The sequence below is a fragment of the Aedes albopictus genome, chromosome 3, assembly GCF_035046485.1.
Source record: "Aedes albopictus strain Foshan chromosome 3, AalbF5, whole genome shotgun sequence".
In the NCBI taxonomy this organism is placed as follows: Eukaryota; Metazoa; Arthropoda; class Insecta; order Diptera; family Culicidae; genus Aedes; species Aedes albopictus.
The window spans coordinates 213,515,611-213,529,817 of record NC_085138.1 but is presented as its reverse complement, the minus strand read 5'-3'; the positions used below and the strand labels follow the sequence as shown (position 1 = coordinate 213,529,817).

Below are 14,207 nucleotides of genomic sequence, written 5' to 3'. Positions count from 1 at the left end.
TGGGTGAACAGGAAGCATGGGGAGTTGAACTTCCATCTGACGCAGTTTCTGTCCGGGCACGGCTGTTTCCGGAAGTACCTGTTTCGATTCGGTCACGCGTCTTCCCCTCTGTGTCCGGAGTGTGTGAACGTGGAGGAAACACCGGCGCACGTCGTCTTCGAATGCCCTAGGTTCTCGGAGATGCGCAGGGATATGCGCGGCCTGACAGTCGACAACATTGTCGAAGAAATGTGTCGCGACGAAGCTACGTGGAACGCTGTCGACAGAGCAGTAACGAGGATGCTGTCCGCGCTGCAAAGGAAGTGGCGCGAAGACCAGAGAGCGCCGGAACGCGATCGGAGTAGGCTTGATCCACCGCCGGGGACATGACTGAGTCGTCCGTTGCGTAGTACCGGTTTTTGGTCGTCGGAGCGCCGGTGAACCGGAAGTCTACCACCAACCGGAATCGCCGGGTCGACTTCGGCACCTTACTGGTCGGGATGAAAACATCGGTGTCGAGAGAACTTCCACCGTCGGGGTCTTTCTCTGTCGGAGTAGGCTAGGTCCGTCCACCGCCGGGGACTAGACCGAGTATATCGCGGAGAAGCACCGGAACTTGGTCGTCGGGGCGCCTGTGAACCGGAAGCCAGTCTCCAACCGGAATCGCAGGAGAGACCTCGGCACCTGTCCGGGAAGAAACGGTTTCGGAAGATGTTCCACTGCCGGGGAAGTCTTTGTCGGCGTAGGGTAGATCCACCGTCGGGGACTATCCGAGTCGTGCGCGAAAAACTGGAGTGCTAAAACGGCACCGTTCCTCGGAGAAACTCAGTATGATCCGAAGTACTTGCTGGTGGTATTAGAATAACAAATTTGGTGTGTGTTTGTGCTAACTGTGTCGCTGAATGGCGATAGGTTAGGTACGAACACGAGAACGACTAGAATAACAAATTTAATTTTAGAATAACAAATTTGGTGTATGTTTGTACTAACTGTGTCGCTGAATGGCGATAGGTTAGGTACGAAAACGAGAATGACTAGAATAACAAATTTAGAAGCGACAAAAAGTGCATGAGCACAATAGCAGAAGAGCGCATGAGCGCATTGCCCCCCCTGAAGCAGTCGCATATCAGTGGTACCAGGGGGATCGAGGCGTCAAGGTGTAGCAGAGTTTTTCCAATCGGTTTTCTCTGCTTGGGAGGTTGGGAGGAAAAAAAAACACACACACACACACACACACACACACACACACACACACACACACACACACACACACACACACACACACACACACACACACACACACACACACACACACACACAGACACACACAAATTTGATGAAAGTGGTACTAAATTTGATGAAAGTGGTACTAACATAGAGTTTACCGCTCAATGGCGCTAACCGGAGCCCAAAGGCTAAGAACGATTAGAATAACAAATTTGAAAAATAGCATGTATGTCGCTTAGTGGCGATACTGGAATATTAACAGCATACTAACGAAGCGGTGCGCATAGCATGAAGAAGACTAGAATAACAAATTGGTGATGGTGCACAAGGCACATAACGCCTCCCCTCCGAAGAAATACTGCATGGTGGTACCGGAGGGGAATTTAAGGTGGAGGTGAACTAGGAGAGTGTTTTTAGTGGGTAGGCGCACATTCGAATCCCACACAGCGTCTTTAGAAGATTTTTGGACTCCTAGAATAAAAAAAAACACACACACACACACACACACACACACACACACACACACACACACACACACACACACACACACACACACACACACACACACACATACACACACACAAACACAAAGGGCAGCAGGGACAGGAGTCCAGGGGCTTGACGAACCCCCCCTTCTGCGAGTCGGGTGGCAGCTTGGGAGTTCATCCTAAGCGAAAATCGTTCACACATCCGTGTGGATTACCACCTTTGGCTCTTCCTTCGGGGAGTGACCGAGCTTCTGGTTTCCAGATAGCTCAAGCAGAGGATGCCTAGGATGTGGCGGGGTTTCAACAGTGGGCTCTGTTGGATCTCCATAAAAAGCCACACATCCGCAAGCAACTCTGTACAAGCGACCTGGTACCGCTTCCAAAGTGCCTTAGCCCAAATACTCGGAGTGCCAACCGGCACATCAGGATCGATGCCAGTAACATCCTGATTATGGCATACTGGTCAACGCAAACGACAACGGACTACGGATTATGGATCGGATGGCGATGATGGGCTGACATTCGTGCTGTTCTGTTCCCTGAGTAAGGAAGGGTGACACCTACTTGAAACGGCGAGCGGGCTAACAGTACGTTTGCCTCCGTCCCGTTAAAACCTTGGCAGGCCTCCAGGTACGTTCAATACTTGCACCAACAAAGGTGGGTAGTAGGCTCAGATGGCATATTCCTGACCTACGCTGATCCGGCTCTGGACACGTACCCCATGAAGGTACGCGTTCAACCCTCGCTTGGCCTCCCTGCTTTGCAAAGATAACCAAGGGATCATAAGCGACTACTACAACGAGTGGAGATAGCGGCCCGGAGTGGGGACCCAACAAAATGGAGAATCTAACGAATATCGAAGTCGAGGAGGACGCGAACGCGTTCCGAAGAAGCGAGAGGATGCAGAGATCACCAGTGACACCGCTGGAAACCGCAGCGATCGCTGCCAGTAGCACAATCGGAAGCGATCTCCAAGGAAACCAACAGGAGCTAGGGTCTTCGAACCAGCGAGTGTTCACACCGACGCCGAAGAGCAGTGCTGCTCAAGAGTCGGGTTTGGGTGAGGTGAGGAAGAAGGTGAACGAACTGTACGAGTTTGTGAAGGACAGACACAACGTGCACCTGAAAATTAAGCAGATGGTGACGAACATCAAATCTGCTGTTATAGCTGCCGAACGAGAGCAAAAGGCACTCAGATTGAGAGCTGAAACAGCTGAAAAGGCTGTAACGGAAGCTGCAGGAAGAGCTACGGCGGAAACTCGGGAGACGCCTAAGAGTCACCGCTCGGAGAAAAGAGGTAGGGACACGCCTGGAGACGAGGAAGTCCCGAAGAAGCAGAAGAACGATCAGTCGCACGTCGACAATCAGAGAAACGATGGAAGAGACAGTGGATGGCGCACCGTTGAAAGCCAGCGAGTTAAGAAGAAAAAGCGAAAGGAAAAAATAGAAAGGAAGACGGAACCGGAAAAGAAAGATAAACTTCGGCCATCTAGGAGGAAAAGCAGAGGTGATGCCCTCATAGTCGAAGCGAGCGACAAGACAACGTACGCTGCGCTTCTCAGGAAGGTGAGGGAGGATCCGGACCTTAAGGAGCTGGGCGAGAACGTGGTTAAGACACGGCGCACGCAGAAAGGCGAGATGATCTTCGAGCTAAAGAAAGATCCAGCTGTTAAGAGCCTGGATTACCGGGAACTCGTCGCGAAATCCCTGGGCAGCGATGCAAATGTCAGGGCTCTTTCACAGGAGGTGGTGATCGAGTGCAGGGATCTGGATGCGGTCACGACAGAAGAGGAACTGAGATTTGCCCTAACCGAGCAGTGTAAGCTGGATGTTCCGGTGCAAATTCGGTTAAGGAAAGCGTTTGGAGGCACCCAGACGGCGGCGATTCGCTTATCGGTTGACGCTGCAAACAAGCTGGTGGAGATCGGCAAGATAAAAGTTGGTTGGGCGGTGGGCACTCTGAGACCCACTCCTCGAGTTGCTAAGCAGATGGAGAGATGCTTCCGGTGTTTAGAGTTCGGTCACCAGGCGAGAAGCTGCAAGGGCCCTGACAGGTCCACATTGTGCTGGAGATGCGGCGGAAGTGGTCACGTTGCTCGAGACTGCACGAAGCAACCGAGGTGTATGTTCTGCAAACCGGAGGACGGAAACGATCATTCGACGAGTGGCTTCAAATGCCCGATGTACAAGAAGGCGAAGGCAGGTCAACAATGACAATGATGGAGATAACGCAAGTGAATCTCAATCATTGCGATGCAGCACAGCAACTGTTGTGGCAGTCGACAACGGAAACCAAGTGCGACGTCGCAATAATTGCAGAGCCGTACCGAGTTCCTATTAATAACGGTAACTGGGTGGCGGATAAAGCAAGGATAGCGGCAATCCAAGTTACAGGCGGGTTTCCCATTCAAGAAGTAGTGGATAACGATCATGAAGGTTTTGTTATCGCCAAGATCAACGGTGTCTTTGTGTGCAGCTGCTATGCGCCCCCAAGGTGGACCCCTGAGCAATACAATCGGATGTTGGATCTACTAACTGATAAGTTGATAGGACGTGCGCCGGTTGTTATCGGCGGGGACTTCAACGCTTGGGCGGTGGAGTGGGGAAGTAGGCTGACCAACGCAAGGGATTACTGTCTGCTGGAAGCCTTAGCGAAGCTGAATGTTAAAGTGTGCAATGAAGGCTCTGTGAGTACATTCCGTGAGGACGGACGAGAATCCATTATTGATGTGACGTTCTGCAGCCCGTCGCTGATGAACAACATGAACTGGAGAGTTAGCGAAGAATACACGCACAGTGACCATCAGTCCATCCACTACAGCGTCGGTCGGCGGATCTCCGCTCTGCCGAGCACCCGGAGGACCTGCGAAAGGAAGTGGAAAACGAAGCAGTTCGACAAGGAGCTTTTTGTCGAGGCACTTCGGACAGACAGCGATACTCCCGCTATGACCGCTGTGGAACTAACGGAAGCAGTAGCAAGGGCATGTGATGTTACTATGCCCAGGAAACTCGAACCGAATAACCGCCGGCGTCCAGCTTACTGGTGGAATGAAACGCTCAGCACCCTACGTGCTGCCTGCCTTAAAGCTAGAAGACGATTTCAAAGAGCAAGATCCGAAGCGAGCAGAGAGGAACGCAAGGTGATTTTCCGCGAGGCCAGGACCGCTTTCAAGCGGGAGATTGCTCTGAGCAAGGCCAATTGCTTCAAGGAGCTGTGCAGAGAAGCAGACGCCAATCCCTGGGGACAAGCTTATCGCGTCGTGATGGCGAAGATCAAGGGCCCAGCTACACCAGCTGAAATGTGCCCTGAAAAGCTGGAGGTAATTGTGAACGGCCTCTTTCCGAATCACGGTTTAACCACATGGCCACCTACGCCGTACGTCAACGGGGTGGAAGTAGCTGCCGGCGCAAACCGGGTGTCTAACGAGGAACTCCTTACAATAGCCAAAGGACTAAAAGTGAAGAAAGCCCCTGGTCCAGATGGTATCCCCAACATGGCATTGAAAGCGGCGATCGAAGCGTTTCCAGACATGTTCAGGATAACGATACAGAAATGTCTGGTGGATAGCTACTTCCCAGACATTTGGAAGATCCAGAAGCTGGTGTTGCTGCCAAAGCCTGGCAAGCCGCCAGGAGACCCAGCATCGTATCGACCGATATGCCTGCTGGATACGCTTGGCAAACTCCTGGAGAAAATCATCCTGAACAGGCTGATAAAGTGTACGGAAAGCGAGAGCGGTCTGTCTAATAGGCAGTTCGGGTTTCGGAAAGGGAAGTCGACTGTGGATGCAATCCGGACAGTCATTGCGAATGCGAAGAAGGCCTCAAAGCAGAAGAGAAGAGGTAATCGTTACTGCGCCGTGGTAGCTATAGACGTGAAGAACGCATTCAATAGCGCCAGCTGGGAAGCCATCGCCACTGCACTACACAACATGAGGGTCCCTGACTATCTGTGCAAGGTTCTGAAAAGCTACTTCCAGAATCGAGTCTTGGTCTACGAGACAAACCAGGGTCAGAGATCGGTTAGAGTCACGGCGGGTGTGCCACAGGGCTCCATACTCGGCCCAACGTTGTGGAATATTATGTATGACGGAGTGTTAAGACTTGAACTACCCGGAGGAGTCGAGATCGTCGGTTTCGCGGATGACATCGTCCTTTCGATAACCGGTGAGACCCTGGAAGAAGTAGAGATGCTGACGGCGGAGACGATCGGTTCCATCGAGGCCTGGATGAGTCAAGTAAAGCTGCGGTTGGCTCACCATAAGACAGAGGTAGTGCTAGTCAGCAACTGTAAAGCAGTTCAACGGGCCGAAATTAACGTCGGCGGACAGGTTATCCCGTCAAAGCGTGCGTTAAAACACCTGGGCGTGATGGTGGACGACCGATTGAATTTCAATTGCCACGTCGACTATGCCTGTGAGAAGGCAGCGAAAGTTGTTAATGCTGTATCCAGGATTATGCCGAACATCGGTGGACCGAGCTGCAGCAGCAGACGTCTTCTGGCGGGAGTATCCTCTTCGATACTTAGATACGGAGTTCCGGCCTGGGCTACAGCGCTGAAACTGAAGCGGAATCGACCAAAACTTTCGAGCACGTTCCGGCTCATGGCTATTCGTGTGGCGAGCGCGTACAGGACGATATCGTCGGAAGCAGTCTGCATTATCGCCGGGATGGTTCCCATACACATCACCCTGGAAGAGGATGTAGAGTGTTACCGGAGAAGAGGCACTGCAAACGTGAGGAAGACAATCAGAGCGGACTCGTTGGCTAAGTGGCAGCAAGAGTGGAATGACGCGGAGAAGGGTAGATGGACCTACCGGCTTATCCCAGATGTGTCGGTATGGATGTCCAGAAAACCCGGAGATGTGAACTTCTACCTAACACAGTTCTTGTCAGGTCATGGATGCTTCAGACAGTATTTGTATCGATTCGGCCATGCAGAGTCCCCATTCTGTCCGACATGCCCAAACAACGAGGAGACACCGGAGCACGTGATATTCGACTGTCCGCGATTTGAAGAAGTACGTGGTGACATGCTAGCGAGCGCTGCTGGAAATCTGAGTCCCAACAACGTAGTAGAGAGAATGTGTCAGGACGAAACCGTATGGAATGCGGTGAACAGAGCGGTCACGCGGATCATGTCAGCTCTCCAGCGGAGATGGCGCGAAGATCACAGAGTATTGGGTCGCGCTCGGAGTAGGCTTGATCCACCGCCGGGGACTTGACCGAGTCGTTCGTTGCGTAGTACCGGTTATAGGTCGTCGGGGCGCCGGTGAATCGGAAGTCTACCACCAACCGGAATCGCCGGGCCGACTTCGGCACCTTACTGGTCGGGTTGAAAACATCGGTGTCGAGAGAACTTCCACCGTCGGGGTCTTTCTCTGTCGGAGTAGGCTAGGTCCGTCCACCGCCGGGGATGGCGAAGATCAAGGGCCCAGCTACACCAGCTGAAATGTGCCCTGAAAAGCTGGAGGTAATTGTGAACGGCCTCTTTCCGAATCACGGTTTAACCACATGGCCACCTACGCCGTACGTCAACGGGGTGGAAGTAGCTGCCGGCGCAAACCGGGTGTCTAACGAGGAACTCCTTACAATAGCCAAAGGACTAAAAGTGAAGAAAGCCCCTGGTCCAGATGGTATCCCCAACATGGCATTGAAAGCGGCGATCGAAGCGTTTCCAGACATGTTCAGGATAACGATACAGAAATGTCTGGTGGATAGCTACTTCCCAGACATTAGGAAGATCCAGAAGCTGGTGTTGCTGCCAAAGCCTGGCAAGCCGCCAGGAGACCCAGCATCGTATCGACCGATATGCCTGCTGGATACGCTTGGCAAACTCCTGGAGAAAATCATCCTGAACAGGCTGATAAAGTGTACGGAAAGCGAGAGCGGTCTGTCTAATAGGCAGTTCGGGTTTCGGAAAGGGAAGTCGACTGTGGATGCAATCCGGACAGTCATTGCGAATGCGAAGAAGGCCTCAAAGCAGAAGAGAAGAGGTAATCGTTACTGCGCCGTGGTAGCTATAGACGTGAAGAACGCATTCAATAGCGCCAGCTGGGAAGCCATCGCCACTGCACTACACAACATGAGGGTCCCTGACTATCTGTGCAAGGTTCTGAAAAGCTACTTCCAGAATCGAGTCTTGGTCTACGAGACAAACCAGGGTCAGAGATCGGTTAGAGTCACGGCGGGTGTGCCACAGGGCTCCATACTCGGCCCAACGTTGTGGAATATTATGTATGACGGAGTGTTAAGACTTGAACTACCCGGAGGAGTCGAGATCGTCGGTTTCGCGGATGACATCGTCCTTTCGATAACCGGTGAGACCCTGGAAGAAGTAGAGATGCTGACGGCGGAGACGATCGGTTCCATCGAGGCCTGGATGAGTCAAGTAAAGCTACGGTTGGCTCACCATAAGACAGAGGTAGTGCTAGTCAGCAACTGTAAAGCAGTTCAACGGGCCGAAATTAACGTCGGCGGACAGGTTATCCCGTCAAAGCGTGCGTTAAAACACCTGGGCGTGATGGTGGACGACCGATTGAATTTCAATTGCCACGTCGACTATGCCTGTGAGAAGGCAGCGAAAGTTGTTAATGCTGTATCCAGGATTATGCCGAACATCGGTGGACCGAGCAGCAGCAGCAGACGTCTTCTGGCGGGAGTATCCTCTTCGATACTTAGATACGGAGTTCCGGCCTGGGCTACAGCGCTGAATCTGAAGCGGAATCGACCAAAACTTTCGAGCACGTTCCGGCTCATGGCTATTCGTGTGGCGAGCGCGTACAGGACGATATCGTCGGAAGCAGTCTGCATTATCGCCGGGATGGTTCCCATACACATCACCCTGGAAGAGGATGTAGAGTGTTACCGGAGAAGAGGCACTGCAAACGTGAGGAAGACAATCAGAGCGGACTCGTTGGCTAAGTGGCAGCAAGAGTGGAATGACGCGGAGAAGGGTAGATGGACCTACCGGCTTATCCCAGATGTGTCGGTATGGATGTCCAGAAAACCCGGAGATGTGAACTTCTACCTAACACAGTTCTTGTCAGGTCATGGATGCTTCAGACAGTATTTGTATCGATTCGGCCATGCAGAGTCCCCATTCTGTCCGACATGCCCAAACAACGAGGAGACACCGGAGCACGTGATATTCGACTGTCCGCGATTTGAAGAAGTACGTGGTGACATGCTAGCGAGCGCTGCTGGAAATCTGAGTCCCAACAACGTAGTAGAGAGAATGTGTCAGGACGAAACCGTATGGAATGCGGTGAACAGAGCGGTCACGCGGATCATGTCAGCTCTCCAGCGGAGATGGCGCGAAGATCACAGAGTATTGGGTCGCGCTCGGAGTAGGCTTGATCCACCGCCGGGGACTTGACCGAGTCGTTCGTTGCGTAGTACCGGTTATAGGTCGTCGGGGCGCCGGTGAATCGGAAGTCTACCACCAACCGGAATCGCCGGGCCGACTTCGGCACCTTACTGGTCGGGTTGAAAACATCGGTGTCGAGAGAACTTCCACCGTCGGGGTCTTTCTCTGTTGGAGTAGGCTAGGTCCGTCCACCGCCGGGGACTAGACCGAGTAGACCGCGAAAAAGCACCGGTGCTTGGTCGTCAGGGCGCCTGTGAGCCGGAAGCCAGTCTCCAACCGGAATCTCAGAACCGACCTTGGCACCAGCCTGGGAAGTATCGGTAACGGAAGAAGTTTCAGTGTCGGGGAACTGCTTGGGAGGTTGGGAGGAAAAAAAACACACACACACACACACACACACACACACACACACACACACACACACACACACACACACACACACACACACACACACACACACACACACACACACACACACACACACACACACACACACACACACACACACACACACACACACACACACACACACACACACAGGAGCAGCAGGGACAGGAGTCCAGGGGCTTGACGAACCCCCCTTCTGCAAGTCGGGTGGAAGCTTGGGAATATTTCCTAAGCGAAAACCTTCCACACACCCGTGTGGATAACCACCTTTGGCTCTTCCTTCGGGGAGTGACCGGGCTTCTGGTTTCCAGACAGCTCAAGCAGAGGATGCCTAGGATGTGGTGGGGTTCCAACAGTGGGCTCTGTTGGTTCCCTATAAAAAGCCACACATCCGCAAGCAACTCCGTGCAAGCGACCTGGTACCGCTTCCAAAGTGCCTTAGCCCAAACACCTGGAGTGCCAACCGGCACATCAGGATCGATGCCAGTAAGATCCTGATTATGGCATACTGGTAAACGCTAAAGACACCGGACTACGGATTATGGATTGGATGGCGACGATGGGCTGACATTCGGGCTATTCTGCTCCCTGAGTAAAGTAGGGTGACACCAACTTGAAACGGCGAGTGGGCTAATGGCACGTTTGCCTCCGTCCCGGTAAAACCTTGGCAGGCCTCCGGATACGTTCATCATCTGTCCATCACGTTGATGGGTACTAGGCTCGGATGGAACATTCCCGACTTACGCTGATCTGGCTCTGGACACTGACCCCATGAAGGAACGTGTTCAACCCTCGCTTGGCCTCCCTGTTTCATAGACAACCAAGAGATCACGAAAGCGACTAGATACAACGGATGGTGATAGCGGTGCGGAGGGGGGACCCAATAGAATGGAGACATCAAACTATACCGAAGTAGTTGGAGAGAACTCGGACGCGTTCAGAAGAAGTGGAGTGGTGCAGCGATCACCAGTGACGCCGCTGGAAACAGCTGCAAGAACGAGTAGCAGCGCGATACGGAGCGAGCCCCAAGGGAGCCAACGGGAGCTCGGGACTCCGAACCAACGAGTGTTCACACCGACCTCGAAGAGTAGTGTTGTACAGGAGTCGGGTCTGAGTGAGGTGAGGAAGAAGGTGAACGAACTGTACGAGTTTGTGAAGGACAAACACAACGTGCACCTGAAAATCAAGCAGCTGGTGGTAAACATCAAATCTGCTGTTATAGCCGCCGAACGCGAGCAAAAGGCGCTCAAGCTGAGAGTGGAAACAGCCGAGAAGTCTCTGATGGAAGCAACGGAACGAGCAACGGTTGAAAGCATGGAGACGCCGAAGAGCCACCGGAATACTCGCTCAGAGAAAAGGGGCCGGGACACGCCAGGCGAGGAGGAAGTCCCGAAGAAACAGAGAAGCGAACAGGAGCGTGCCAGCAATCGGAGTGATGATGGATGGCGCACTGTCGAGAACCAGCAGGCGAAGAAGAAGAAGAAGCGAAAGGAGAAAGAAGAAAAGAAGAAGGAACAGAAGAAGAAAGAAAAGCACCGGCGCCCAAGGGAGAGGAAAAAGGGCGACGCATTGATCGTCGAGGCGAACGACAAGACGACGTACGCTGCTCTCCTTAGTAAATTGAAGGAGGACCCGGAGTTGAAGGAGCTGGGCGAAAACGTGGTGAAGACCAGACGCACCCAAAAAGGAGAGATGCTGTTCGAGCTCAAGAAAGATCCGATGATTAAGAGCTCGGCGTTCAGGGAGCTTGTTGCCAAATCCCTGGGCAGCGAGGCTAACGTGAGAGCCTTATCACAGGAGACGGTGGTTGAAATCAAGGATCTGGACGAGGTCACTACCGAAGAAGATCTGAAGCGCGCACTGACTGCGCAGTGCAACGTCGAAGGGCCGATGGTGATTCGGATAAGGAAGTCGTATGGAGGCACCCAGACGGCGACAATCCGATTGCCGGCGGATGCTGCCAACAAGCTGGTGGTGAATGACAAGGTCAAAGTTGGATGGGCGGTGTGCTCGCTGCGACTGGCTCCCCGTTTCACCAAGCAAATGGAGAGATGTTACACGTGCACGGAGTTTGGTCACCACTCGAGGAACTGCAAGGATCCGGACAGGTCCGAACGGTGCTGGAGATGCGGTGGAAACGGACACGTTGCTCGGGACTGCACGAAGCAACCCAGGTGCATGCTGTGCAAGCCGGAGGACGGCAATGTTCATCCGACTGGAGGCTTTAAGTGCCCGGCCTACAAAAAGGCGAGGACAGGCCAACAATGATGCAGATAATTCAAATAAATCTGAATCATTGCGACACCGCACAGCAACTGTTGTGGCAGTCGACAACAGAGTCAAAGTGTGATGTTGCGATTATTGCGGAGCCGTATCGGGTTCCCCTCGAGAACGGCAACTGGGTGGCCGATAGAGCTAAGATAGCGGCAATTCAAGTCATGGGTAGATTCCCTATCCAAGAAGTGATCGAATGCTCACATGACGGTTTCGTAATTGCTAAAATCAACGGAATCTTCGTGTGCAGTTGTTATGCACCTCCAAGGTGGACGGACGAAGAGTACAACAGGATGTTGGATGCACTCACCGACGCGCTGGTTGGACGAAAGCCGGTTATCATCGGAGGTGACTTCAACGCCTGGGCCGTGGAGTGGGGTAGCAGACTTACCAATTCAAGAGGATACAGCTTACTGGAAGCCCTGGCGAAGCTGGACGTAAAGCTTTGTAATGACGGTACGGTCAGCACATTCCGCAGAGACGGACGTGAATCAATAATCGATGTCACGTTCTGCAGTCCTTCGCTTACGGAGGACATGAACTGGAGAGTCAGCGAGAAGTACTCCCACAGCGATCACCAAGCGATAACTTACACCGTCGGCTGGCGAGCCTATTCGGCAACGAGACGAACGAGGACCCGAGAGCGGAAGTGGAAGATACAGGACTTCGACAAGGGTCTCTTCATCGAGGCGCTTCGGACACACAGCGGTGCAAATCTCGACGCAGAGGAGCTGACAGAAGCGGTAGCAACAGCCTGTGACGCATCAATGCCAAGGAAGTTGGAGCCCAGATTCCGACGGCGCCCAGCTTACTGGTGGAATGGATCACTCAGTATCCTACGTGCTACATGTCTCAGAGCCAGAAGAAGTGTTCAGAGGGCAAGAACTGATGTCGAGAGAGAAGAACGGAGACTCGTGTTTCGCGAAGCTCGCGTGGCTTTTAAACGGGAGATTAGGCTGAGCAACGCCTATCTAATCGTGGTGGCAAAGTTGAAGGGCCCGGCGACCCCCGCTGAAATGTGCCCGGAAAAGTTGAAGACGATCGTGGAAGGCCTCTTTCCGCACCATGATCCAACGCTGTGGCCGCCTACGCCATATGAGGACGAAGAAGATGAATCCAGAGGTTCACGGATCTCAAACGAAGAGCTAATAATAGTTGCGAAGGGTCTGAAGGTGAAGAAAGCTCCTGGCCCGGATGGAATACCCAATGTAGTGCTGAAAACGGCGATACAGGCGTTCCCTGACATGTTCAGGATAGTATTGCAAAAATGCTTTGATGAAGGCTATTTTCCAGATAGATGGAAGATCCAGAAGTTGGTCTTACTGCCGAAACCGGGGAAACAGCCAGGGGACCCAGCATCGTACAGACCCATATGTTTGTTGGATACCCTCGGGAAGCTATTGGAAAGGATAATCCTTAACAGGCTCACACATTGCACGGAGAGCGAGAATGGTCTATCGAGGAAGCAATTCGGGTTCCGAAAGGGTATCTCAACGGTGGATGCAATCCGGACAGTCGTGCATAGTGCAGAGAAGGAAGCCACGCAAAAGAGGAGAGGAAATGGTAGTAACAATCGACGTGAAAAACGCTTTCAATAGTGCTAGCTGGGAGGCTATCGCCGTAGCACTACACAGGATGCGTGTTCCTAGTTACTAGTGCAGAATACTGAAAAGTTACTTCCAGAACAGAGTGCTGGTGTACGAAACGGAGTTGGGCCAAAAATCAACCACGATTACGGCAGGGGTGCCACAAGGTTCCATTCTAGGTCCTACGCTCTGGAACGCGATGTACGATGGAGTACTAACATTGCAGCTGCCCAGTGGAGTTGAAATCGTTGGATTCGCGGACGATGTCGTTCTTACGGTAACCGGCGAGACGCTAGAACAGGTCGAGATGTTGACGGCGGAGGCGTTGGACACCGTTAAAGCGTGGATGACGGGAGCTAAACTACTGTTGGCTCATCATAAAACGGAAGTAGTGCTAGTGAGCAACCGGAAAGCCGTTCAATCAGTAAACATCAACGTCGGAGAATACGAAATTGCGTCGAAGCGTGCGCTGAAGCACCTGGGGGTGATGGTCGACGACCGTTTAAATTTTAACGCACACGTCGATTACGCCTGCGAAAGGGCGTCGAAGGCTGTCAACGCGATTGCTACGATTATGCCAAACGTCGGCGGACTGAGAAGCAGCAAGAGACGCCTTCTGGCTAGCGTTGCAACCTCAACCCTGAGATATGCAGTTCCGGCCTGGGCCGCAGCGCTGAAAACACAGTGTAACCGAGGGAAGCTGAACAGAGTGTTCCGACTAATGGCCATGCGGGTCGCAAGCGCCTATCGTACGATTTCATCGGATAACGCATACTTATCGCTGGGATACTTATCGCTGGGATGATGCCCATTTGCATTACCCTGGCCGAGGACGTGGAATGCTATCAGCGAAGGAATACAAGGAGCGGAGCATCGTTAGAACGGATTCGTTGTCTA

The 14,207-nt window shown here is 52.8% G+C and overlaps 1 protein-coding gene across 1 annotated transcript; it reads left to right on the top strand.

Moving 5' to 3' along the window:
• The first annotated feature begins 1,052 nt into the window (after positions 1–1,052).
• On the top strand, positions 1,053–13,861 carry LOC134292219 (nucleolar protein 58-like). The gene is made up of 2 exons (XM_062861196.1): positions 1,053–1,177; positions 9,424–13,861. Exon 2 carries the CDS (start codon positions 10,339–10,341, stop codon positions 11,716–11,718), a length of 1,380 nt encoding a protein of 459 aa, XP_062717180.1. The 5' UTR covers positions 1,053–1,177; positions 9,424–10,338; the 3' UTR covers positions 11,719–13,861.
• The last annotated feature ends 346 nt before the right edge of the window (positions 13,862–14,207 follow it).